The sequence below is a fragment of the Salminus brasiliensis genome, chromosome 22 (genome assembly GCF_030463535.1).
Source record: "Salminus brasiliensis chromosome 22, fSalBra1.hap2, whole genome shotgun sequence".
NCBI classification, from domain to species: Eukaryota; Metazoa; Chordata; class Actinopteri; order Characiformes; family Bryconidae; genus Salminus; species Salminus brasiliensis.
Window position 1 is genome coordinate 28,841,141 of NC_132899.1, and position 27,045 is coordinate 28,868,185.

At 44.1% G+C, this 27,045-nt stretch overlaps 1 protein-coding gene across 2 annotated transcripts; it reads left to right on the forward strand.

Annotated features, from left to right (window-relative positions):
* Window positions 1-1,067: 1,067 nt before the first annotated feature.
* Window positions 1,068-26,681, forward strand: LOC140543636 (synaptic vesicle membrane protein VAT-1 homolog). 2 transcript variants are annotated; one of them, XM_072666738.1, is made up of 7 exons: window positions 1,068-1,777; window positions 6,071-6,278; window positions 15,492-15,662; window positions 16,337-16,426; window positions 17,945-18,186; window positions 21,580-21,844; window positions 25,210-26,681. In XM_072666738.1, exons 1-6 carry the CDS (start codon window positions 1,328-1,330, stop codon window positions 21,790-21,792), a joined length of 1,374 nt encoding a protein of 457 aa, XP_072522839.1. In that variant the 5' UTR covers window positions 1,068-1,327; the 3' UTR covers window positions 21,793-21,844; window positions 25,210-26,681. The 2 variants fall into 2 exon arrangements, with proteins under 2 accessions (XP_072522839.1, XP_072522840.1); XM_072666739.1 differs by having other exon boundaries at window positions 25,443-26,681.
* The last annotated feature ends 364 nt before the right edge of the window (window positions 26,682-27,045 follow it).

Here is a 27,045-nt window from a genome sequence, read left to right on the forward strand (position 1 = left end):
TGCTAACCATGCGGAACGTTAATACTAGGGGTACCAGGAGTTAGCTCAATTTAGATTGGCTTTTAAAAATTATATATATATATATATATATATATATATAATCTATTACCCTAAACTATCGTTTAAGTGCATGCTAGTGTTCTAGGCCTATTCTCGGGATCAGTTCTACTTTACAGACAGATACACAAGCTCCAGTTGCAGGTGTGAAGTAAATTTATGATCAAAACATTAAGGTTAAATATGTACAAATATCTAAATTCCATTACATCTCTAATTACATCTCAAATTCAGACATGGTTAAGCAGCCTGTAACCTCTTCAGATTAACATGCCATGTGTAACAGTAACAGTAAATTTATGCCAGACTATCACAAAATCACGCAAAATTGGCCTGGAGGTCGAAGGCTTAAAAGGGGGGAAATGGTAGTATCACATTGCTATTGGTATTGGCAGACACTCAGGTTTGCAGTATTGGTTTCGGTATGGGAAATGAAAAAGTGGTTCCAAACATGGTTCAAAATCCATGGATCAAATCTGGCGTAGAGCTAAGTCAAACATGGTGGTGGTAGTGTTGAGGGGGAAGGGAGGCTAATAATGGTTCTGGTGCCGCCTGTTTTTGTTTGTTTGTTTGTTTGTTTGTTTGTTTTGCCATTCAGGGCTAGGTAGGACTCTCTGACAGGGACAAGCAAAACAAGCAATGACATTATGTTTTTAAAAAAAAAAAAAAAAAAAGCTTTTTGGGAAAGAACTTATTTTAAAGAACTTTTTTTTCACTTAAACACATAATAAAACCGTAGTTAAAAAATATAAAATGCATAAAACTACATTAAACGTAAAAATCAGAGGCATAATATGAACGTATATTTAATTGAATAATTAATAATAGGTTATTGTTTGGTAAAGAACATTTGAAGCGATTTATAAAAAATAATAATAAATACAATTATAATTCATAATTCATCAAAATATTTAATAAGAGAATCTTTAATAAATCTCCTAAAACTCCAGTTTCCGGGATTTCCGACTAGCCCGCCCTCCGCTCAGCCAATAGGGAGCCGCCTTTGGCAGCGCGCGGAGCTGCCGCGCTCACATCTGGCCAGAGCGCTCGAGCCTCCTCCGCGTCTCCGAGCAACGGCGCTCTTCGCCTCTCCGCCTCTCCGCCCGCAGCCTCCGTGTTCCCGCCTGCTGGTGTCCGTCCGTCTCCCCGTGTCTCACCGTGTCTCACCGTGTCTCACCCCCTCGACGTCCTTTAAATTCGTTGGAATTAAACCCGAGAAGTCGTCCGTCCTTTTCCCCGACGTTGTCTTTACTACACCCGCGCCGTTAGCATGTCCGCCGAAGACGCAGTGGCAGCCCAGCAACAGCCGCTGGCTGAGGAGGAGGCAGAGGTGGAGCCTCAAGCCGGCGACCAGCCGCCCGAAGCCGGCCAAGAGCAGCCGGGCGAGCCGGTGGCGCAGGCGGTGCCGGAGGACCAAGCGCCTGAGGTGAAGGAGGAGGAAAAGAAGGAGGAGGAGAGCGAGGAGGAGGCGTTCACCTACCGCGCCCTGGTGCTAACGGGCTACGGCGGCTACGACAAAGTGAAGCTCCAGCTCAAGAAGGGTCTGCCGAGCCCCGGGGAGGGGGAAGTGCGGGTGCGAGTGAAGGCCTGCGGGCTGAACTTCGCCGAGCTGCTCGGCAGGCAGGGCCTCTACGAACGGCTGCCGTCGCCTCCCGTCACCCCGGGCATGGAGTGCTCGGGGGTGGTGGAGGCTGTGGGCTCGGGGGTGGAGGACAGGCAGGTGAGTGTGGAGCACTGTGGCTCGGTGTGGGTGGTGCACTGTGGAGTCTGCAGGTAGGACCTATAGTGCCATATAGAGCCAGCCGGAGACCCTCCAGCGTCCAGTAGACGAAGCCCCTAAATAACCCTTAAGTTACGGCACTGGAGAATAAGACATAAGGGCCCATGATGGACCTCGGTAATCATATTAGGCATGCACTGCACTGGGCACCGGGGAAGGGCCGCATGGGCGAGGCTTGCCCTAAGAGAAAATCAATAAGAGCCAGCAAAGATCTGCCAGCTCCCACAGTCTCACAGGCCGGGCCTTAATAGGCCTCGATATCAACTCCTGGCTCTCAGTTCTTTGGAAACGTGTTGGGTTAGAAGGTTCTAGACACCCAGCTGGCATAATCAGAGCAAAAGAATGAAGAATAAAAGCCAGGGTTCTCCAAACCGAGCTGAACAGCATCGCAGGGTTGTGCTGTGAGTTACACTGCTTAGGTACACCATATTATAGGTTGCACCCTTTGGGTACGGCATAGGTACGTCAGGTAATACCACTAATTTAGTGATCAGGTCCCCCTTGTGCCGCCACAGCAGATCCGACCACTGGAGACGTGGGCTCCACCAGACCTCTGAAGATGACCTCCGCGAGCATCAGTTAGCCTTAGGCGCCAGTTCCACTGTTGTTTTTTCTTGGAGCACTTCTGGTGGGTACTGACCACTGCATACCAGGAACGCCCCACACAAGACCTGCCTGACGTTTTGGAGAGGTTCTGACCCGGTCGTCTAGAACTTCACAGTTTGACTGGTGTGAAAGTGTGTGTGTGTGTGTGTGTATATATATGTATATATTGGCACATTTTCGACTGTGCTCACTATACCTATGGTGACACCCCGACTTCATACGTGTGAAAACAGCTCCGTTGAGCTCAGTTGGGTCATATGATGGGTTACAGCATTAGTCATGCCACATTTATGGGTCCCGCCACTCGGTCATGTCACGGCTTTGTCACGGCATAAATCCGCTGTTTGAGGAGGTCGGGCCTTGTGCCGGTGGCGGGCGCTCTCGTGACATCCCATTATCCGCTTTATGACGCCTGTTGCCATGGCGACTGAAAGTCAGAGAGGAAATGGGAGAGACAATGAGGCAGAGGCGAGGAGTCTCCTGATAGCGGCGAGCGTCTGGAGCGGCGACACACCTGTTGCCGACCGAGAGGGACGGACGCTCGCCGTGCCACAGAGCAGGATATGATGAATGTCATGCGCTCGGGTGGTTTGGTTCCTGGTATTGATTTATTGATTGATTCGATTCATTTATCGAAGGTCCATAAACCCATAAATGAATGTGTTTTATCAGTGTCTTTTTGTTATGTGTGTATCTGTGTGTGTGAGTGAGAGAGAAAGATAGAGAGAGAGAGAGAGAGAGAGAGAGCACAGCCCAGTCCCATATGAGCATAATTATCCTCCTTTGTCTAACATTGTCAGTTTGGTATTTCCTATCCCGCCCGTACACACACACACACACACACACACACACACAAACACACACCCGCCGAATTCGGTCATGCTCAAAATCGCTATCTGCACACGTCACACCTTGTCCTTGTCTCTCTCTCTCTCTCTTTCTCTGTTCCCCTCGATTCATCACATCGATAGATCACAGTATCAAGAAAGATCTGCACAAACAAAAACACCGGGCGGGAAAACAAAGCAACAAGGACGCACGGCAGTGTAGCCATGACTGGGCTTTGCTGTGGTCATGTTTGTCTTGGCCTACAAACCGTTGCCTTTGGTCTCTGTGGTAGCCAGAGGGCCGCAGCGCTGTTTCTGAGATTATGCTCATTACAGTTCCTGTGCTAATGCTGTTAGCCTCGATTCCATCTGGCCTGCGCTCATCTGGATACTCCATCATATCACTGAGCAATGGGTCTGTTCGCTCATGATGGTAAACGCTCGAATGAGCTGCATATCCAGCCATGGTTAGCTTTAGCGAACAAAAGAATGGCAGTTCAAGCTGCTACGACTGTTTTTAGCCAATACAGATCACCTGTGAAGCCACATTAGCAAGTCTTTTACAGATTAACGAACACCTCCGCAAGGTATGCAGTCTGCACGATGCTAATTGGTGTGCTACTTGTTAGCGACTTTAGCCTCGTAGTGCGAATTTCAGACGCCAACCTTCAGTTCATTAGCGGTTTTAACAAGCCATTGTCCACTTCGCCCCTCAGGAGAATCCCCAGCAGCATCTTAAGGGCTGGTCCATTACTAAATTAGCCAAAGCAAAGCTCTGTGGCTCCATCTCCTCCATCTCCATCTGAGCCAATGACTGTAGAAAACGTGGAAGACATGGTCATGTTTCCTTTCGTTCTGTAGAAATCAAGTCAAACTGTCCGCCATGTTGGCAGATTTGTTGACCGGGCTCTGGACCGGGCTCTAAAAGGCTGTCAGTCACTTCATTCCTGGGTTTAACCCCACCTTCTTGTAATATAGCAGAATAAGGGTATAAAAAACTGATGATGGCTGTTGGATGTTTTCTGAGCTACGCATCATTCTGCAACCGGCCAGCAGAGGCGCTAGACCTGTGGTTGCTTCTCTTTTGAGAGACGTTGCGCTTGTCCATGTTTTCAACAGTCATCGGTCAGAACTGAAAGCCTTTAGTAAGGCCATGAGCTACAGATCAGGCAAAACCAAGACTCTCAGAGCTCTCAGAGTCCCGACTGTGGAGAGCTGCAGTTTGCCGGGATGTGAACCTATGAGCTTCTGGTGATCGGGTTAGACAGTTAGGCAGTCGTACAGTTGTCATTTCTGGGCCCAAGAAAGACTGGAGAGGTAAATTTACACCACACAGTGCGACCTGAGCTCCAGACATTCTCAGATGTCTGGAGAACGTCTTTTGACCGGTACTTAATTCGACCTGACTTGCTAATTTGACTCGGGTGGGCCGAGCTACACTCGTTCGCATATCTAATGCATGCAGTAAACAAGGTTTTATCCATTTGGTGTTCGTTTTAAACACGTTGTGATGAACGTTAGCTTGGTCATTGGCATCCCTGCTTGCTTGATTGAACACGTTTGAGGTGAGGGGGAACCGTGCAGGCCTGGTTTTTGGCCGAACTATGGCTTGAAGGTCAATTGAACAGCAAACATTGAAGAACAGTTTCCCATTGGCAGACATCCTGAGCAGCGAACGGAGGAGGACAGGGTTTCCTCGCTTTGTGTGCAGCTTAAGAGAGGGAAGAGGGGAAGAAAACAATGCTGGTGGGAAGGAGGGGTGTGGGCGGCTGATGGATGAGTACCAAGAAGGAAAGGAGGAAAGAGAAAGTGTGTGTGTGTGTGTGTGTGTGTGAGCGCGAGTTAGCTGTAGGTTGCTGTACTCTATCCTATCTGCTGCTCCCTACACAAAGTAAGGGTTCTATGATTAGGTGGTTCTATTAGCGGCTAAAGGATTCTCCAGATTGGTGGAAACGTAGAACCTTTACAACTATATGTTCTATACTACATATAGGTGCCCCATACATACTTTGCCATCAGCAGCCGGAGTCCATGAGAGCACAGCTGGCCGTGCTCTCTCAGGGTAGGTAGATGGCGCTCTATCCCCTCATCCTTCTTAAGCAATTGCAGCAGTGGAGCTGGGTGCCCCAGGTACGGCAATGATCAGCGTTAAGTCCTTACTCTTCTAGTGTTGGGAGCATCGCTGGCGCTATGGGGGAGCTACGAGTGGGTGGGTTATTTGGCAGTACTAAATTAGGAGACATTATTTACTAAGCCTTGGGCTCACTTTTGCTCATAAAGCTTTTGGTTCCAGTCCCAGTAGAGCCATTCGGGGGAATGATTATTATATACATTATTATATACGTTACAACAGAAACTGTTCCTGTACGCTATTCGCTCAGCTGTGATGCCTTCGTACCGTAAACACACTTTCTCTCTTTTTGAAACTCCCTTTCCGGAGTTGCTTGTTTCGTTCATCATCTCGAGGAAAACACAAAAAAGCACATTGAGTAAAGGGACAATGAGGGCCTATCAAAGTCATATTGTAAGAAGGATAAACAGTCGAGGCATGCACACGTTCACATGGGCGGGAGATTGTATTTTTTTTGGGGGGGGGCGCATTAGCCTAGTCTGATTGGTTATATTCGAATCAGCGCAGTCATAACAAAGGTGTACGTGATCATTGTCCAATCCCTCGTAGATCCCTTCAAAATGAACATGCTGTCAGTGTTGCTGTTACGCAGTTCATATACAGGAACAGCTCGATCACACACCCAGTTCATTCTTGAAACTCATCCATATCTCCCCCATCTCTCCGCAGGTTGGAGACAGCGTGTTGGTTTTGGGTAGGTGTGGCTTGTGGCAGGAAGTGGTCGTGGTCAAGGCTGACCACACCTTCCCCATGCCGGACGGAATGAGCTACGAGGAGGCCGCCGCTCTGCCCATAAACTACATCACTGCTTACATGATGCTGTTCGAAATGGGCAACGTCAGGCCTAATAAAAGTGTCCTCATTCATATGGCAGCAGGTAAGAGCAGCATTACAGACACACACAGCTGTGTTTTTATATCTTGGCAGGCTCATCATGTACAGATACAGTGGAAGTGTAATATGTTATAGTGGAGAAAAAAGATTGGACTTGGATCTTGGCCTGGTTCACAGTAACCATTAAGAATGGTCAGGTGATGCAAAATTCAAAGCTTCATAAATACTCTGACTACTCAAACCTTGTACCTATAGACAGCAGCCATGGGCTCCTCTAAGCAGCTGCCTAGCATTCTGAACATTAAAGTAACTGCTGTTCAAAGAAGAGTGCAGTTAGAGGAACAGTTAGAAGAGCATGGTTAGAAAATCACAATTAGAAGAGCACAGTTAGAAAAACACAGTTTGAAGAGCACCGTTAGAAAAGCACAATTAGAAAAACGCAGTTAAAAGAGCACATTTAGAAAATCATAGAAGAGCACAGTTAGAAAAATGCAGTTAGAAGAGCACAGTTAGAAAAACGCAGTGAGAAGAGCACAGTTAGAAAAACGCAGTGAGAAGAGCACAGTTAGAAAAATGCAGTTAGAAGAGCACAGTTAGAAAAATGCAGTTAGAAGAGCACAGTTAGAAAAACGCAGTGAGAAGAGCACAGTTAGAAAAATGCAGTGAGAAGAGCACAGTTAGAAAAATGCAGTTAGAAGAGCACAGTTAGAAAAATGCAGTTAGAAGAGCACAGTTAGAAAAATGCAGTTAGAAGAGCACAGTTAGAAAAATGCAGTTAGAAAAATGCAGTTAGAAGAGCACAGTTAGAAAAACGCAGTTAGAAGAGCACAGTTAGAAAAACGCAGTTAGAAGAGCACAGTTAGAAAAATGCAGTTAGAAGAGCACAGTTAGAAGAGCACAGTTAGAAAAACGCAGTTAGAAGAGCACAGTTAGAAGAGCACAGTTAGAAAAATGCAGTTAGAAGAGCACAGTTAGAAAAATGCAGTTAGAAAAACGCAGTTAGAAGAGCACAGTTAGAAAAATGCAGTTAGAAGAGCACAGTTAGAAAAACACAGTTTGAAGAGCACATTTAGAAAATCATAGAAGAGCACAGATAGAAAAATGCAGTTAGAAGAGCACAGTTAGAAAAACGCAGTGAGAAGAGCACAGTTAGAAAAATGCAGTTAGAAGAGCACAGTTAGAAAAATGCAGTTAGAAGAGCACAGTTAGAAAAATGCAGTTAGAAGAGCACAGTTAGAAAAATGCAGTTAGAAGAGCACAGTTAGAAAAATGCAGTTAGAAAAACACAGTTAGAAGAGCACAGTTAGAAAAACGCAGTTAGAAGAGCACAGTTAGAAAAACGCAGTTAGAAGAGCACAGTTAGAAAAACGCAGTGAGAAGAGCACAGTTAGAAAAATGCAGTTAGAAGAGCACAGTTAGAAAAATGCAGTTAGAAGAGCACAGTTAGAAAAATGCAGTTAGAAGAGCACAGTTAGAAAAATGCAGTTAGAAAAATGCAGTTAGAAGAGCACAGTTAGAAAAACGCAGTTAGAAGAGCACAGTTAGAAAAATGCAGTTAGAAGAGCACAGTTAGAAAAATGCAGTTAGAAGAGCACAGTTAGAAAAACGCAGTTAGAAGAGCACAGTTAGAAAAACGCAGTTAGAAGAGCACAGTTAGAAAAATGCAGTTAGAAGAGCACAGTTAGAAGAGCACAGTTAGAAAAACGCAGTTAGAAGAGCACAGTTAGAAGAGCACAGTTAGAAAAATGCAGTTAGAAGAGCACAGTTAGAAAAATGCAGTTAGAAGAGCACAGTTAGAAAAACGCAGTAAGAAGAGCACAGTTAGAAAAATGCAGTTAGAAGAGCACAGTTAGAAAAACGCAGTTAGAAGAGCACAGTTAGAAAAACGCAGTGAGAAGAGCACAGTTAGAAAAATGCAGTTAGAAGAGCACAGTTAGAAAAATGCAGTTAGAAGAGCACAGTTAGAAGAGCACAGTTAGAAAAACGCAGTTAGAAGAGCACAGTTAGAAAAACGCAGTTAGAAGAGCACAGTTAGAAAAATGCAGTTAGAAGAGCACAGTTAGAAGAGCACAGTTAGAAAAACGCAGTTAGAAGAGCACAGTTAGAAAAACGCAGTTAGAAGAGCACAGTTAGAAGAGCACAGTTAGAAAAACGCAGTTAGAAGAGCACAGTTAGAAAAACGCAGTTAGAAGAGCACAGTTAGAAGAGCACAGTTAGAAAAACGCAGTTAGAAGAGCACAGTTAGAAAAACGCAGTTAGAAGAGCACAATTAGAAGATTACAATTTTAAAAATCACAGTTACAAAAACACAGAAGAGCACGGTTACAAGAATGCAATTAGAAGCGCACAGGTTAGGCTGCTGACTTTTGCTTGAACTCCAGACATTTTATGGATTTCCTCAGTTCCAGCAACAGCTCAGCTGATTTTCTATAATAAAGGACTGATCAGGTAAACTAGGTGTTGGATGGAAACTGGAAATACTGGCATTCCTCCAGGAGAGCACTGGAAATAGTTAAGCTAACTCACCCACCCACTAAATCATACCGTATCATTTATCTGCTTATTTGTATATGTGCTAAAGACGGTAGTAATGTAGTAATGTAGTAATATTTTGTACGGATAAACAGATTTACAGATACACATCATTTCCACAAACTGAAACAGAAGAAAAACGTATTATATGAACAGAAAAAGATGAGCTTATAAACCTCCTACAAACAAACACACACACACACAGTTTTCAACACAGCAGTCATTCACACATGTCCTGTAAACAAACACTGACCACACACATCAGGATGTGACAATACACGAATGATATGCTAATTGACCGGCTGTTGGACTTTCTGCTGTGAGGAATGGTGACGAACCCTGGAGAGGGTGTAGAGTCGGACCAGCTGGAGAGGTGTGTGTTTGCATATGTGTGTGTGAGGGAACTTGTTTTTCTATACTTATGAGCTAATGTGCCAATGTTTAGGTTTAGGCTTAGAGGCTTAATAACGGTTCGAGCTGGACGTTGGGTTAAGGTCAGACTACGAGTTGGGGTTAGCTGTGAGTTTCAGATTAGGATTAGTATACTTGTATAGGCTTACTATGGGATGGTCCTATGTTAAATGGCCTATCTTATACAAGTATTCCTACATACAGTAGCTACACTGTATGGCCAAAAGTATTGGGACACCTTTTAATTTATTGTTGCTTACGAAATCCAGGGTATTAAAAAGAGTTGATCCTGCTTTTGTTGGAGTAACTGTCTCTACTGTCCAGGGAAGACTGTTTTCTACTAGATTTTGGAGGAGCATTGCTGTGAGGATTTAATTGCATTCAGCGACAAGAGTGTAAGTAAGATTAGGAAGTATTGGATGGAGCACCGACCATCATTTCAGCAGTTCCATTGCTCCACAGCTCAGTGCTGGGGGGTGGCTTTGTACCCCTCTAGCCCACGCCTGGCATTAGGCAGCATGGTGCCAATAGGTTCAAGTGTATCTGCTCCAGAGAGTCCTATTCTATTGGCAGTACCTCTGTACAGGAACTAGACAAACTGTGTGTGTATGTGCATTTGCACATGTATGCAACTCACCCACGGGTGCGTCTAACTTAAAATAGCTGAATGCATTCATTAGAAGGGGTGTCCACAAACATTTGGACATATAGTGTATATGCCTTTGTTGAAATGTTGAGTTGTTACTGACCACAGAATGCCTATGAGGGAAAGACAACAACCAAAATCTTGCATCATTGATTGGATGTTTTCTCTGGGCGGCGGTCACATTTCTGTGTTTTCGAGTGAGTGTGTGTGTGTGTGTGTGTGTGTGTGTGTGTGTGTGTGTCGTTCATATATCTCTATGTTTTGCCGTCCGTCTGCAGCACTAGGCTCCTGGTCTCCACCAGAGAGTGGTGTGTTTGTGCCACATTTCCGTTTGCCTTGGCCGGCGGATCTAGGTCAGCCTCATTCTTCGGCGGAGACGTAGAGGTCTCTGCTGCAGCTTCAGCTCCGAAACCACAGGAGCCTCAAGCATCCACATGAGTTATAGGAGGCCGTCCAACCTCTCTCCGGAGCAGGCTCTGTCCGCTAAGAGCTGCAATAAGAAGTTAGCGTAGCCGTGATTTATACACTTGTTGTGCAAGCGTGTCGTTTACTGAGGCCCAACCAGCTTCAGAGCTTTATGGACTTTTTATTATGTGTGCAGTGTCCTCAGTTAGCTGGTGGTCAGTTGGTGTTTAGTAGGGCCTAAATGTCAATGAGATGGTATATGGAGAAAGTGGAGAACCTTTACCTGTCGATACCATTCATGTGTGCTGAAAATATGGTTGGGCGGTACAGCGGTAATACCGTACACTGCAGTATTTACAAATGTTGAGGACGTAGTACATGGTACATGTTCTAGTAAAATTAATGTCCAGAATGATGTTCTAGTAAAATATCCAGAATAAAGTTCTAGTAAAATACCCAGAATAAAGTTTCAGTAAAATACCCAGAATTAAGTTTTAGTAAAATGTCCAGAATTAAGTTTTAGTAAAAATTAATGTCCAGAATGAAGTTCTAGTAAAATTAATGTCCAGAATGAAGTTCTAGTAAAATTAAGGTTCAGAATTAAGTTTTAGTAAAATGTCCAGAATAAAGTTCTTGTAAAATTAATGTCCAGAATGAAGTTCTAGTAAAATTAAGGTTCAGAATTAAGTTTTAGTAAAATGTCCAGAATAAAGTTCTTGCAAAATTAATGTCCAGAATGACGTTCTAGTAAAATTAATATCCAGAATGACATTCTAGTAAAATGAATGTCCAGAATAAAGTTCTAGTAAAATTAATATCCTGAATGACGTTCTAGTAAAATTAATATCCAGAATGACATTCTAGTAAAATGAATGTCCAGAATAAAGTTCTAGTAAAATTAATATCCTGAATGACGTTCTAGTAAAATTAATATCCAGAATGACGTTCTAGTAAAATTAATGTCCAGAATGACGTTCTAGTAAAATGAATGTCCAGAATAAAGTTCTAGTAAAATGTCCAGAATAAAGTTCTAGTAAAATTAATATCCAGAATGACGTTCTAGTAAAATGAATGTCCAGAATAAAGTTCTAGTAAAATTAATATCCTGAATGACGTTCTAGTAAAATTAATGTCCAGAATGACGTTCTAGTAAAATTAATGTCCAGAATGACGTTCTAGTAAAATGAATGTCCAGAATAAAGTTCTAGTAAAATGTCCAGAATAAAGTTCTAGTAAAATGAATGTCCAGAATGACATTCTAGTAAAATATCCGGAATGAAGCTCTGAGAAAATTAATATCCAGAATCGATGTGCCACAGCTTACAACAGCTTACTGTTGTTGTAAGATAAGTGAAATGCTAATTTCAAGTAATAGCCAGCAAAGCTGGAAGAGCTTGTCTACTAAATATGCCTGAAAACACTCCTGAGACCCTTCTTCACTCGACTCTGTGCTCTCAGACATGAGGCTTTATCCTCTAAACAGGTGGATTTGAGCCTCAGTCAGCCAAAACACAGCTTGTGCTGTGGTGTTTAGCCTGCTAGCTAACTTATCTGAGCCTAGCTAGCCAGCTACGAGTCCAAACACAGCTTTTCTGAAGTTTGTGAATCAGTACTCCCCTAGTCTCCACCTATCAAAGGCCTCAGGTGGACAGACTTTCCTATAGGGGCTTGTCGTAGGTTTCCTGACTTACGTGAAAACCTCCTCCCAGCATCTAGCTCGATACACCATAACAGGATTTGTCCACTCGACAAACACATTGTTCTGAAAACTTCACACTTGTTTTTCTGTGTTTCAGAAAGGAAGTGATTTCAGCTCCTCGCTGAGTTATGTAATGGTTTCACTGAAATATTTGACGTAGAGTATTTATAGAAACTCTCAGCTGGCTGGTGGCGACTGAATAGCGAGCGAGCAACGAATGGACACACTTTTTGGGAAAAAATGACAAGTCCATTGTCCGAAAAAAAATAAATAAAATAAGACCCAGAAATGCTCGGGTTTAGGGATGCCCCAGTCATGTTTTATACCGATCCAATCTTTGTGTTTCTGTAAATAACACAGATCCATAACTTAACTAATATGTGTTGTTGATAAACGCCAGTAAACACCAGTAAAATCACTGCTTTTTTGTTTGGAGCAACTTTTTAAACTCTATGGTGTTTAATATCTTACAGTCCAGGCTGTCTGACTGACCTCCCCGACCATTCAGCTCCCAGTTCCTCTACAACTCTGCAGTCGAATCACTGCTAGTGTGTCCCAGTTCGACGGCTACATCCTTCCGAGGCTGTATTTAAAGGCAGATTGCGTTACAGCAGCGCGACTAGACTGTCCCATTTTAAAGACTCTGAGCATGCGGCTGAGAAAAGCATCCTTCCATGGCTGAATCCCATCAACTTTCACAGCTTTTACAGCTCCTGTTGACTTTTTTTCCCCACCCCTGCCAGTGTATCTCAGTGAAACGCTCGCTCTCCATTCATAAAGGCCTTGATCCACCAGCTAAGCTCTGAAGAGCAGATTACTCCCATTGATTTCCTGCGAGAATAGTTTTTTTTTCCCCTCTTGGCCTTTTTAATCCTCATTAAAGTGTTCGCCTTCCCGTAGTTAAGCTTCTGTCAGACCTATTGCCCCAAGGTAAAAGCCTGGGTAATGGCTAACAAAGGATAAAAGCTGTAGAAAGCTAGTGAGCATCACATGTTCATGTTCTTGTTTCATGTTCTCCCTTTCTCTACACTTCCAAACACTTCCTACATTAAAAAGTAGCTCGTTTCCTTGACAAACAGACAGAGAAAAGGTCTAGGAGGCCAGTCATTAGAGCAGGTCACACCTAAAAAAAAAAAGAACAGAACTGTGGAAAAGCTTATGCAGGGCTGCCGTAATGGGATTAGACTCATGGATGGAGAACATCTGTCCTGAGTAAGCGCATTGTGCTGAGCTGGAAGTGAGGAAAAAAGAACTGCGAGGCCTTTATCGATAGCAAACATCCACTCCCAAGACACATTTACGGCTCGTCCTCGTAAGAACCACGTCCGTCTTCCAACGTTAAAACTGCTGGTTCTTGCAAAACCCCCTAATATGACTAAGCGATGTGGTTTAGAATCAGCTGTAAGTGCAGTGACACAACCATTAGTCACCCACACTATAGGGACAAAAGTTTTGGGACGCCTGCTCAAGCATTTTTTCTCCTGAAGTCAATGGTATTAAAAGAGTAACTGTCTCTACAGTCCAGGGAAGAAGGCTTTCTCCTAGATTCTGGTGGAGCATTGCTGTGAGGACTCATCATCACCTCATCTCCAACTCCCCAACTTACCCCAAAATATTGGATGGAGCACAAGCTATCATATCAAGCTTTATACCCCTCTCGCCCACGCCTGGCATTAGGCATAGTGCCCATAAGTTCATGTTCATCTCCAGCTTCAGGATGGGATGTCTAATTTTGCTGGCCAAGACAAGAGACCAGTGGAGGCCATGCCAGAACCAAGCTTCATCTTGAGTTTGTGGTGGATCATTTCAACTTTTGTTTCTTGACTGTTCTTGACTGTACCCATGCCCAAGATACTGCAGATACAGCGCTGTCTGAAATCTCAGCTGAGGTCAGTATGAGCGTGTGTTGTGTTTGTGCAGAGCTCAGCAGAGACTGACCAGACCCTGAGTGCTCTGAGGGTTTTCGCTGGTCAGATACTGAGTAATGCTCACGGGACTGTTTTGGATTTCTGCTGCCCTTTAGATTCACTGACTCACACTCACTCCTTCCCTTATCACAGCACCTCCTCACTCTCCCTCTTTCTTACTAAGTAGAATAGTAATTCATGTTTATTCAATATTTCAGGAATGACAAGATTATTTATTTATGTATTATTTATTTGCAATACATGGTATTCTGTAGTCTTTGTAGACATTTTCCTTCTGAAAATATATTTTTATTGTAACGTCATTCTGGATATTAATTGTATTAGAACTTCAGTTCTTTCTTGATATTAATTATATTGCTACTTTTAATGGATATTAATTTAATCATTTTCAACTTCGTTCTGGATATTTTACTAGAACTTCATTCTGGACATTAATTTTATTAGAGCTTCATTTTGAATATTAATTTTATTAGAGTTTCATTCTGGATATGAATTTTACTAGAACTTCATACTGGGTATTAATTTGACTAAAACTGGATATTAATTTTACTAGAATATCATACTAGAAGTTAATTCTGGATATTTTCTGAGAACCTCATTCCAGACATTAGTTTTACTAGAAGTTCATTCTGGATATTTTATGAGAACTTCATTCCGGACATTAGTTTTACTAGAAGTTCATTCTGGATATTTTATGAGAACTTCATTCCGGACATTAGTTTTACTAGAACTTCATACTGGACATTAGTTTTACTAGAACTTCATACTGGACATTAGTTTCACTAGAAGTTCATACTGGACATTAGTTTTACTAGAACTTCATTCTGAATGTTTTACTAGAACTTCATTCTGGACATTAGTTTTACTAGAAGTTCATTCTGGACATTAGCTTTACTAGAACTTCATTCTGGATGTTTTACGAGAACTTCATTCTGGATGTTTTACGAGAACTTCATTCTGGACATTGGTTTTACTAGAACTTAATTCTGGATATTGTGTTAGAACTTCATTTTGGATATTAATCTTATTAGAGCTTTATTCTGGATATTGTACTAGAAGTTCATTCTGGATATTTTACGAGAAACTTCATTCTGGACATTGGTTTTACTAGAACTTCATTCTGGACGTTAATTTTACTAGAACTTCATTCTGGGTATTTTACTAGAACTTCATTCTGGACATTAATTTTACTAGAACTTTAGTATGAATATTGTACTAAAACTTGATTCTGGATATTAATGTATTACTTTACTCATGCTGGATGTTAATTTTATAACTATATTTCTATTAATAACAACATTATTGATTATTGGTATTTGAACAACTTTATTCTACACATTCATTCTTGACATTCTACTGTTTCCCATCATTTCAAAATCATCTACTGCTCTGTTTGCTATTCTAAAACCTAACACTGTTGCAGCGTCCTACTAAACATGTAGCATGACTGCATACATTTAGGGTACACTGATTCTAGGCCTATGACTGGTAGACTACATTCTAAATTGACTCAGTATTGATTACCACACACTCACAAAAAAGCTTTTGGTTTCTGTGGTATTTTTTTTTTTACATAATTGAATATGGAAAAGGCTTCTAAATGTTCTCTCTCTATCCCTCTCTCACTCTCTGTAGGTGGGGTGGGAATTGCTGCCACTCAGCTCTGTAACACAGTCAGTGATGTCACCGTTTTCGGCACTGCCTCAGCCAGTAAACACGAGGTGATAAAACAGGGCGGAGTCACACACCCCATCGATTACCGCACACGCGACTACGCCGAGGAGATCCGCAAGATCAGCCCCAAAGGTCAGGGGCACTCATACACTTGCCTTAGACGCCCTCCTACTGCAGCTGTAGTCAATCATATATGACATGTTTGGTGTCTGAATTTGACGTTTTTAGTTTTGCACTGGAACCAGTTAGCATCACAGGCCTAAATCTTACCTCAAACAGACCTGACTATCACTGATGGGCAGGATTTGTGAGGCTACATGGCGTCTACGTAAGCCTGCCATAAACATACATAAATATTTCTAAAGGCTTATTCATTTATATAAAAGTCTGAAGTTCTCAGGTCTGAGGTTCTGACAACAGTATTTCCAGATGTTTCTGTAACTGATGCTAATTGGTGGGACATAAGCTTCCACTACTTTTTAGCAACGGTAGCCCAAAAGAAGCACCAAACGTGTTTTGCCCCTGAACTATCGCTTCAGATGCGGCTAGTCCGTCGCTGCATAAACTGCTGAGTTGAGGTCATGGTTGCCTCGCTGTTGTTCTTTAGTCTCAGTGAGTCATAACGCAGAGCGTGCACTGCACCCACAGCTACCTATTTAATGGCACACTGAGCTGATAAGAAACAGCAGTTAGCACAGGATGTGTAAAACTGCCACACAAAAACACATGTCAACATGCACGCAGACACACACATTTTCACGAAAATATAAACTCTTAAAGCTGTACGTATGTTCTCTGTCTTTCAGGATTGGACATTGTACTGGACCCTCTGGGAGGCTCTGATACTCAGAAGGCCTTTAACCTCTTGAAACCCATGGGAACGCTCATCGTGTATGGTAAGGAAGAGCTTGTGTGTGTGTGTGATTTCGCACCCACGTCAACTATCACACTGTTACTCAACTCCTCAGTAGACTGTCATGAGACTTTTCTACGGTTGAACCGTGGCCAAGTCTATTAGAATCACTACAAGGACAACAAAAACTGAAGAGAACAGCACAGCCTACGTCTTTACACGGGCCTAGAAGTTTTTAAGACGTTTGGAAGGTGCAGAATTGTCGGACTTCAATTCACAAACTGTGTGGATTTGTTCAGTTCCACCAGCAGCTCACCTGATTCAGGCAGTGTGGTAAAACCTCCCAGGAAAATAAAGAAAAGGAACAAAATATTGTGTATATATATATATCTCCAATAACTTGCATACTTTACTACAAGATACACTGTGTCCAAATACATATGGACACTTTTTCTAATTAATGCAATCGGCAGCTTTAAGTTGCGCTCATTGTTGACACAGATGTGCAAATGCACACTTACACACAGCTTGTCTAGTTCCTGTAGGGAAGTACTGCCAGAATAGGACTCTCTGGAGTGGATAATTAAGGAACCTATTTGCACCGTGCCTGATGCCAGGTGTTGGCTAGAGGGAGTTGAGGACGAGGTGGGTGTGGTGATCATCCAACTACACCCCTGCCGCTGAATGCAACAGTTCCTCCAACAAAAGCATTCTTTTTTAAATACTCTTGATTTCTAAAGATGAACAATGAACAAGCAGATGTCCCAATACTTTTGTCAATATAGTGTATTGCCATTTGGCTCACTTATTTTCTGACAAAAATCAGGGCCAGAAGTCACCTCCCCACTTTATGTTCTGTCTGCCACCCCCTGGCCTGCCCTTTTTTGTTTAGTTTTGGTCTTAGTAGGCACCTAGACACTGCCCAAGGCTCATCAATGCACAAGGAATGCAACAGAGGCTTTCCTTTTTTGGGTCCCCTTAGCCTGCAATGTATATGCGAGTATCAAAGCTGGACCTTGAATCAGTGGAAGAAGGTTGCCTGGTCTGACGAGCCCTGTCTTCTTTCACATCAGCTTGGGGGCCTGTGGGAAGAAGACAAACGGTGGGCAGAAACGGTGTGATCCTCTGGGCAGTGTACTGCTGGGAAACCTCATAGGTCTGGGCATTCATGTGGACGTTGTGGATTTTATGGCAGTGACCTTAGGCTTTCATCAGAATAATGCTCCCTGCCACACTGCGCTCACTGGAGAAGGACTGGAGAGGAGGTCAAGGCGTTGGTCTGGCCTCCAAATTCTCCAGATCTCAGTCCGTCTCAGACACTGGAACAACAAGATCTTGCTGCCAGATACCCAAGAGCACCTTTAGAGGTCTTGTAGAGTCCATGCCTCAGCAGGGTTTCACAGCACACAGAGGAGCAACGGAGGACCTTAACATAAGGTCACATCACACAGGTTTCCATACAGGGCTTGTGGACCACAGAGTGATGTTCTATGTGATGTTCTAATGACACGAATGTGCTTCTGCCTTCCCCGTGAATGTGTGTGTGTGTGTGTGTGTGTAGGTGCTGCAAACCGGTTGACGGGCCAGAAGAAGAACCTGCTGGCCCTGGCGAAGTCCTGGTACAACCAGTTCACCATCAGCGCCCTCAGCCTCATGCACTCCAACAAGGCTGTGTGTGGTTTCCACCTCGGTTACCTAGACGACGAGTTCCCCCTGATCGCCCGCGTGCTGCAGACGCTGCTGGAGCTCTACAAACAGGGCGAGATCAAACCCCGCATAGACTCCACCTACCACTTCGAGCAGGTCAGAGAAAAAGAGAGAGAGGGAGAGCAGCTCCAGCACTCCCTGCACTGTTTGTTTGAAAAGCAGAAGATAAAGTGCCATCCTGGGTTTCCTCAACCCTGATATTCCTCCTCAGACACCCCCCCCCCCCTCTGTCTCTCTACAGCTATCTAGCTCTCTCAGTCTGTCTTCCTCTGAGTATCTCTTCCTGTCTTTCTCTCAGCTGTCTTTACTTCTGTCTTCCTTCCTCTCTCTCTCTCTCTCTCTCTCTTTAGTTCTCTCGTCTCTGCTCTCTCTGCTCTCTACCGGTCTGTCTGTATCTTTCTTTGTTTGTCAATCTGTTTTGTCTTTCTCTCGTCCTCATTCTCTCTCTCTCTCTCTCTCTCTCTCTCTCTCTTCTTTCTTTCTATCTGGTTTTCTCTTTCTTATCTCTCTTTCCTTTCTTTTGTTCTCTCCACCATTAGTTTTACTTTCTTTTATTTTCTTTCTCTTTTTTAACTCTCTCTCTCCCTTCTTTTCTTCCTTCCTGCCTTCCTCCCTCTTCCTTCATCTGTCTCTCCTAGGGCTGGGCGATATGGTCAAAATACTATATCACTATATTTAAAGACATTTTTCACATTATTTACCCTTTCTTCCTTCTTTCCTTCCTTCCTTTATCTCTCCCTTCTTTCCTTCCTTCCTTCTTTTCTTCTTTCCTTCCTTCCTTCCCTCTTCCTTTATCTCTCTCCCTTCCTTTTCCTTTTCATTCTCTCCCTCTGTCTTTATTACTCAGTTTGTATTTCTTTCTGTCTATCTTTTATTCTCTCCATCATTTCTCTCCCACTTTCTCCTCGTCTTTATTTCTTTCCTTTTCTCCATTTGTCTTTTTGTTTCCTACTCTCTCTCTCTTCCTTTTGTTTTTTCTTTTTATTGTTCTGTCCATCACATCTCTGTCTTTTTTCTTTTGTCTTTATTTCTCTCCTCTTTCCTTTCTTTTTCCTCTCTCTCCATCTTTCTCCCTTCCTTCCTGTCTCTCTCTCTCTCTCTCTCTCTCTCTCTCTCTCTCTCTGCCATGAAAGGCGATGTTTACTCCTTCACTCGTTTTGAAATGTCGGCAGGTGACATCCTAGCAGACCCACACAAGCAGCTCTCCAGTGTGTGTGTGTGTGTGTGTGCGTGTGTGCATGTGTGTTTGTCTGTGAAGAGCCTGGCTAAAGGTTAAAAATCACTCCAGCCTGTTTATGTGGACTCAGGGGGTCTCCATAGCAACTCATCACCCATGACAACAGATACAGAGAATGGCCACCCCCCCCCCCCCCCACACACACACACACACACACACAAACACACACTTCCAGCCGGGAGCGATTTTTAGGGGTCAGGAGTCAACAGGAAGAGCGCGGTCAGTTCCTTTGAAGAGAGACTGAGAGAAGTGGACTGGAGCACCTGTTTACAGAAGGCCCTTCATCTCCAACGCCTGTTTTTTTACACACTGCGTGTGTGTGTGTGTGTGTGTGTGTGTGTGTGTACGTACAGACCTAATCGCCAAATCAATGCTGGGAGGAGGAAGGTTCTCTTTTAAACAGAGACCCAGAAGTCGTGGCAGTTGCTAAGTGACTGGCCGTTGTTACTGGGGCTCTGGTCGTCAGGGCGATCTGATGCCGTTGCCATAGAGACCAAGCCTCTATGGCAGAAAGAGAATAGAGAATGGCTCGTCTTGCATTACTTTTTTTTTTTTTTTTTTTCTCCCAAATGAACCGAATCACCTCTTGGCCTTTCACTCATTTAGTCTTCAGTCTACTTTTCACCCGAAGGGGATATCTCTGCCGCGCCGAGTCTACTGGACCCTTCTTGAACCCGAATGAAATGTTAAAGGAGTCAGGTAATTTAGACAGCAGTCAGGTCTCCACTCCGACCCTCGTCTCTAAACCAGTAAGTAACATTTTACATAACGGAACTGGACCGAATTTGTGTCCTTCAGGTGCATCCAGCTGTCTAGTGATGTTAGAGGAAGCCTACGCTAGTCCTCACCCTCCCAGCTTGGTAGAATCGAGTGATATAGGGAGCCCCAGCTTGTGAGCATTAAAACCAGCGTCAGTGGTTCACTGCTGGACTTCTATCTCTATTAGAGCTCTGAAACAGCCGGGGCTGAGGCCTGAGGGCTGCTCACTCCACCTTGTGTATCTTGTTTCTTCCCCTCTGTCCCTTATATGCTGAGTAAGTGTGTGTGTGTGATTGTTCACACTCTCTGAACAAGCAGGACAGAGGTCTTCCTCGTTTCCTCGCTTCCTCGTTTAGTCTTCTCAGTTTCTCAGATCTTCCTCAGTTAGAAGATCTGGCAGGCCTTCATTTGTTTTCCCGACTCCTTTTAGTTCCCTGTGGGCTCTTCTTCTAACTGCTGGTTTAATGAAGTGACAGGGCATTTTCGGGTTCGAAACCCTGGGTGGGTTTGTTTGCTCTTTTGAGTTTTAGCTGCTCTGCTCTTGGGGCCGTCGTTCCTGTGATTCAGGTAGCTCACTTAGTAGGCCGACATATTGGCAGGCGAACACTGAACTGGTTTTGTTCCGCCTTCTAGGTGAGGCAGCCGGTCTATTCGTAAAACAAACAGGCGCAAGGGCCGGTTTACCTTAGCTAACGTTTTGCTGCTAGCCCTGTACAGCTCGTATCTTTCAGCTGGAAAACAGCTTGGTTACATGAACATTTAAGGCATTTAGCAGACGCTCTTCTCCAGAGCGACTTGCAAAACTCCTCAGCTAGTTCGGAAAGACTAAACATTCAAAGATACCTCTAAGTTTAGACTCTACTAAACACAAGTCAGTAAGGAGACCACTCTGCTATTCGCCCAAGTATTCTTAGAAGAGGAGGGTCTTCAGTCTGCGTTTGAAGACAGCGAGCGTTGGACTCACACTCAGGGGAAGCTTGTTCCACCACTTCGGTGCAGGACAGAAAAAGCCTGGACGCTCTTCTTCCGTGAATCTTAAGGGATGGCGGGTCGGGTCGAGCCGAGCCATACTTGAAGCTGGAAGGGCTCTTGGTGCGGATCGGCTTTTGACCATTGCCATCGTACGGAGGGACTGGCTGGTCCTTTCTCGTCTTTTCACTCCATCCTCACCCCCAACTCCACAACTCATCCTAAAAGTATGGATGTAGTACCATCCATCATTTTACAGAACACAGTTCTTCCACTGCTCCACAGCTCAATGTTGAGGGGCTTTATACCCCTCTAGCCCACACCTGGCATTAGACACAGTGCCAATAGGTTCATGTTTATCTGCTTCAGATGGTCCTATTCTATTGGCAGTACTTCTGCACATGGACCAGATTTGCCCCTGTCAACAGCAGGTTGCAACAAACAGTAGCTAAAAGGATTCATCTGAAGGGGTGTCCACAAACATTTGGACATCTGTATCTCTAATCTCCCCCTCTCTTCCTCAGGTGGCCGATGCAATGCGGCGAATGCAGGAGAGGAACAACATCGGCAAAGTGATCCTCCTGCCTGAACCAAAGAAGGAGGAGCCCAAAGCGGAGGAGACCACGCAGGAGAACGCCAAGGAGGACAAGAAGGAGGCAGAGCAGAAAAACGACATCCAGAAGGAAGAGCCCCAAGAGGAGGCGAAGGCTGAGGAGCCAAAGACTGGCGAAAGTTAGGCTAACTGCCCCATACTGTGATGTATTCTCGTAACGGAGGTCTCTTCTTCAGGTGGGAAGGGCTTAATATCCGAAAAAGCAGGGTTTGACTTTCATCGGGTTGGGTTGGATTGGGGTTGGGGTTGGGATTGCAATCACATCACAAATCAAACACCATCACAACGACCACAAGGCAGTTCATTACAGAAATTGTTGAGAATGGTTCATCTCCGCTAAGTGACCTGTCCCAAATTACACTATAGACTAAATAAATGCACTAGACCAATGAATGGATAAAGCACAAGGGGGGGAAAGGTGGCCGATGGTCACACTCAGAAGTGAAATCTCAAATTCACGTTAATGTCGTAGACTTAACTTACTAAACATACTTAAACGTTTACAGTAAATGCCACAGTTCGTTATAAACCGCAGCTGTTGTTCATTACTATGAAATAACTCTATGCTAATTGGCAGGTGCTTCTTAAGCTATCAGCTAGCTTTAAGGCACATGCCAAACATGCTAAGACCAATTAAAATTAAATTTTAATTTTTTTTTAAATCCTCATGCCACTAAATCACCCATACACACCGCTCGGTCAAGGACACCAGCCGAGACTGAAGTCCGCGGCCGTGACCTACAGCAATGCTGAATTACAGATTTGAGCATTTATCTTGCATGAAATTCGGTTCTTTGGGGCGCTTCCTGGAGCGTTTGTGCTTGTTATGGATGTGCCGGCGCATACAGATGATCTGCTTGGGGGAACGGTTTGGAGAAAGTCCAAATTCCAAGCGAGGCTAACCAACTATAGCTCTGACTAATGCTAACCAGGCCTTCCTAATGGCCACTATACGAGTCCAGGAGGCTTGACTTTTTTATTTTTATTTTTTGACCAATAAAAAAAGTGAATTTGAATGAAAATGGATGTGAATTGAACAAATACTAGAACTAGAACCCAAACATGGGATTTGCCATGACCCTTTATGCATGATTACGCACGAGAGCCTCAAAGATGGAGATTTACCGTCAGCTAGAACAGTCCCTAGGTTAGCCTGGCTAGCAACTTCTGACTAAAATGGAAACAAATTCAACATTGTAAACATTTTAAAAACTACGACCCCCCCCCAAACTTTCTTCTGATGATGTATCTTGAAGGTAGACCTTCAAGGAAGGGAGGAACCTTTTGGAAAAACGACAACTGCTAACGCAGATGGAAGGAATGCATATCGTAGCCTCACCAGATGTCTTTATCGTTGTGTTTAGGATGCCCATGGTTATATGGTGCATTTGTGTAATGCATGCTGGGTACTGTAGTCAGAGTATTCCAATCTGATGAGGCTGAGAAATGCAGTGTGTTACCAGTATTTGACACATTTTACACAAGGTAGTGATTTAAATAAGATTATTAGAAATTAGAAGGCAACAGCCTTCATCAAACCCTGGAGGAAGCCTTCATTTTTACCAACACTGTGATCTGGATCACTTCAGTGAGCCCTGAGGGCAAAACTAGCATTCATGAAATCCTCACAAACGCTCCAGTGAACCGCCCAAGGGGTTACGTGCAAAAAAAAAGAAAAGAAAAGAAAAAAGCTCAAGCTTCTGGTCTTCTCACTTTTTTTTCCTATGCACCTGTTGCACACTGTATCTCAGGTGACATACGTCTGTCTTCGCCGGACGCTCTCGATGGGGGGGGAAAAAGCCTGATTTTTAGCTTCTAAGCCTTACACGTGGCACAATCCCTACCGGCTGACTAGGTTCACTAGCCCGCCTCCGCTAAATTGCGAAAGAGCTTTCGGTTTGTTTTCGATTGTTAGCCGATACAGAAGTTAGCTAGCATTTCTAGTGAAAGTGGAAGTGATTGAAACAAGTTTACCTCTATATTTGAGTCGATCAAGTGCCAATTTCTGACGTACAGTCGCACAAACCCAGGCCTTTGCACCCCTGCCTTAGCTCTGGCCCCGTCTGTATTGCACGCTCTCTCTTTGGTTAAGACACCTGTGGAAATGGCCCAATTTTTTTCACGTGAAGAGGCCAAATCACTGTTTGAAATCAGACCAAACAGTAGTGGTGGCTTTCTGGGGGGACGTTCTTAGCATTTAGCACCGGTGATTCCTTTCGTGTCGGGGACAGTCGGAGGATGTATGTGCAGGAGTGAATGTGTTCGTGTCTCTTTGGGCCGTTTTCTGTCGAGCGCCCCTGTATCTCAGAGGGTTTGGGGCGCCAAGGGACATTTGTGAAGTATTTCTGGAAAATGGTGTCATGCTGTGCTGGTATGCTGGCGTGTTTTTGTCGTTAATTCTTCGTAAGTTTCCGTTGGTTTTTTTTGTTCATTTAGTTTTGTTTGTATTTCCTGTTTTTCTTCTGTGGTTTGAATATCGCGCTATGCCTGACTACAAGTGTGCCAACCTGTCCGCCAACTACTATGCCTTGATGCAGACCCGCGTTTCATGCAAAGCGTTGCACGAGGTTGCCTTTCTCACTTTCTCAATGGGCTCGAGGGGCTCTCGAAAACCAAGCATCTCCAGACCATGAACTGTAAAACCTTCCGGCACAACGTGTAACTAGCTTCTAGGAGCAGCCGCTGCACTACCCACGCCGATCACTCGAGCATACTGTGAGCCGTCCCTTAGTGAGCCGCAGGAAGAACGCCAGGGTTTTCCTGCTCGATTTGTTTTCAGCATGATCTTCCACCCCCCACCCCACGGATTTTGTGCCAAATTTTTACAGCTCTCTGCTCTTGCGGTGTCGTTCTGATTGTGGGAAGTCAAAGTTTACCACACGGTTTTGATTCAGAGCCATTCACTGGTACCGGTTCCACTATTGCATGTTTGTCTTTTGAGCTTGTCGTGGTCGTGTCCAACTGTCTTAATCTTATTGCCAAAGCAGGAACTCTTTATCATAAATACACACACATACCACAGCGTTCCAGCCAGGAAACTTAAATCCCACACAGCAGAAGCGCATCATGGCAACAAATACACGAGCCTCTGGTTTAACTCGAGGTCACTCTTCGGCTATGAAGTCACACTTTCCTGTTTTCCACCCGCTGGTGGCTGCTCGAGTCGAGGCTTCAAGGCCGGAGAATTTGGCTCAGGCCTTAGTCCGTACAGTCTATACGCTAAAAGGTACAGTATAGCCGGTTAAGAGCTCTCCCAAAGCTCCTAAAGCTCTGAGCAATGTTTCAGTACAGTGAAAAGACAGTGAGACGCATGCATCACTTCCATACACCTATTTGAACGAGGTCGCCTCAGTTCGCATCACAGTTTCCAGTGCAGCGGCAGAACAGCTTCCTCTAAACAGTTAACTAGGAGTCGTGCGTTGTAGGAGGAAGCAGATGTTTTTTGCAGCTGTGGTAGAAACCTAATGCCGTGGCACCGCTCAAAGGAAACGAAAGGGTCCCTATCCCGGCCGACGCTAACCTCGCGCATTCCTCTTTTCAGCTTCGGAGAACTCTCGCAGACGCCCCAATTTCACCCTGCCTTCACTTCCCTCATCTCGAACGTCACTTTTTCTTAAACGCCTGAATTCCCCCTCCTCTCGAGACCCGAGACTGGCCGCACCCAGGTCATCACACACATCTCAAATTTTCTGCAATCGCTTTGAGTCCTTTTTAAAAAAAACTAAATGCGTTTGACTCTTGTTGTTTATTCCTACTCCTCCTCCTCCTCTTCAGGCCTGGGCTGAGTCCCGCTGAAGACCTGGTCCAGACTCTCAAGAGGATCAAGAGAGCCTGTCAAGAGAGCTTTTGTAAGAATGTGCTCTGCTTTCTGTCTCTCAGAAGGGCACCCACGTTCAGTCCCATGGTTCAGAGAGCGGCTGCTCTTGAAGCTAGTATTTCCTCCCGCCCTTGTGAACGTGAAAGCCAGATTGGGTAGACTCTTTTTAGGGCCTAGTCTTGAACTACAGAGCATTCTGAATGGTGAGTATCCATTGGAAAAAGTCAACTTTAGTCCAAAACTAGGCTTAAATCTCTGTCTGGGGGGATTAAGCCAGCCCTTAAAGCTGTAGATTGTCCCAAAATGATATTTTTGTCTTTTTGGTGTCTGTAGTTCGCTTCCTTAGTTTCGTGCTACAAAGCTAATGAAGCCAACATGTAATTTAAAGCTTATTCCCCAACAGTTAGCAATTAGCATAAAACATCAAACCGCCCCAAACTGTGTGGAGTTGTTGGGTAATCTCAGACAGACTTGCTTCTGTAGTTTCTGACACACTATATATCTATGTAATTAGACACTGTGTAGCTACAAACAGTAGTAGCAGCCATATTGAATTTCGAGGATTTAGGTAAAGGGACGAATAATGTTTTGGCAAGTGAATATTTTAGGTGTAGTTCCATCTAATGCATCTAATATTTCTCAATTTGGTGTTAGAATATTTAAATATTTAAAATATTCAACCCTCCAAAAGCACTCCAGTCATTCTGTCTTCTTCTGTTGGCAGATCTAGGATCATTTGTTGCAGTTTATGCCACAAGGGTAGGTGAACTCTAGGTTAAGGTGGAGGGGGGAAGTGTAGGTTAAGATTAGAGCGGTCATCCAAACCTCTCTTTTTTGGGGGGGATTGGGCGCCGAGGTTGAACTCGCTTTCGGCTACTCAAAACTAAAAGTCAATAATAAAGAATCAAACTCCTGGGACTGAAGGTGGGTGGCCATCTGTGGTTGTGGCCTTGGTACTTCCTGTATTGCTTGATGTTTCTTAAGTCAGTGTTTGCAAGAAATTGTTCCGATTCCGCTACTTTGTACTCCCAAAGCCTCTAAATAAATAACTGCTTTCGTGCTTGAGTACTTGTTTATATGACGCTGTAGAAAATCTACTTGGAAATGTGACGCTTTAACAGTGTGTGGTGTTGCAGTTTTGCCTTACAAGGTATTGTACATGTTATCTGGACTGAATAAAATGCATACCAAAACCACTGCTGCCAATCTCTCTCTCTCTCTCTCTCTCTCTCTCTCTCTCTTTCCTCAGTTATGTAAATACAGGACACGCGCTCGGCCTCCAACGGCAGGCCGCTGTCAGGCCTTTCTGACTGTTGCTGTTACTAGAACAGCAGGATTACGTTATCCTTTACTGTTTGCTCGTGTCAAATCCCGGGTCATCTACTTCTGATGACCGTGTGTGCCTGCGCAATCATCACTGTCAGTGTCAAGTAAAATAAATCTAGTGCTGGAGCGCCCCCTGCTGTTAGATATCTGTCATGTGTGGCCAGTGTATAGAAGGGGCTGCTCATGATGTGGCCAGAACCTCAACCTAACCCCATCCAATATGTAAATCAATTT

Bases quoted from the DNA above. Each gene is read 5' to 3' on its own strand.
- LOC140543636 (XM_072666738.1), top strand. From the start codon at position 1,328: ATGTCCGCCGAAGACGCAGTGGCAGCCCAGCAACAGCCGCTGGCTGAG. The intron at 6,279-15,491 runs GTAAGAGCAGCA...CACTCTCTGTAG, and splicing joins CCTCATTCATATGGCAGCAG to GTGGGGTGGGAATTGCTGCC. The intron at 16,427-17,944 runs GTAAGGAAGAGC...GTGTGTGTGTAG, and splicing joins GGGAACGCTCATCGTGTATG to GTGCTGCAAACCGGTTGACG.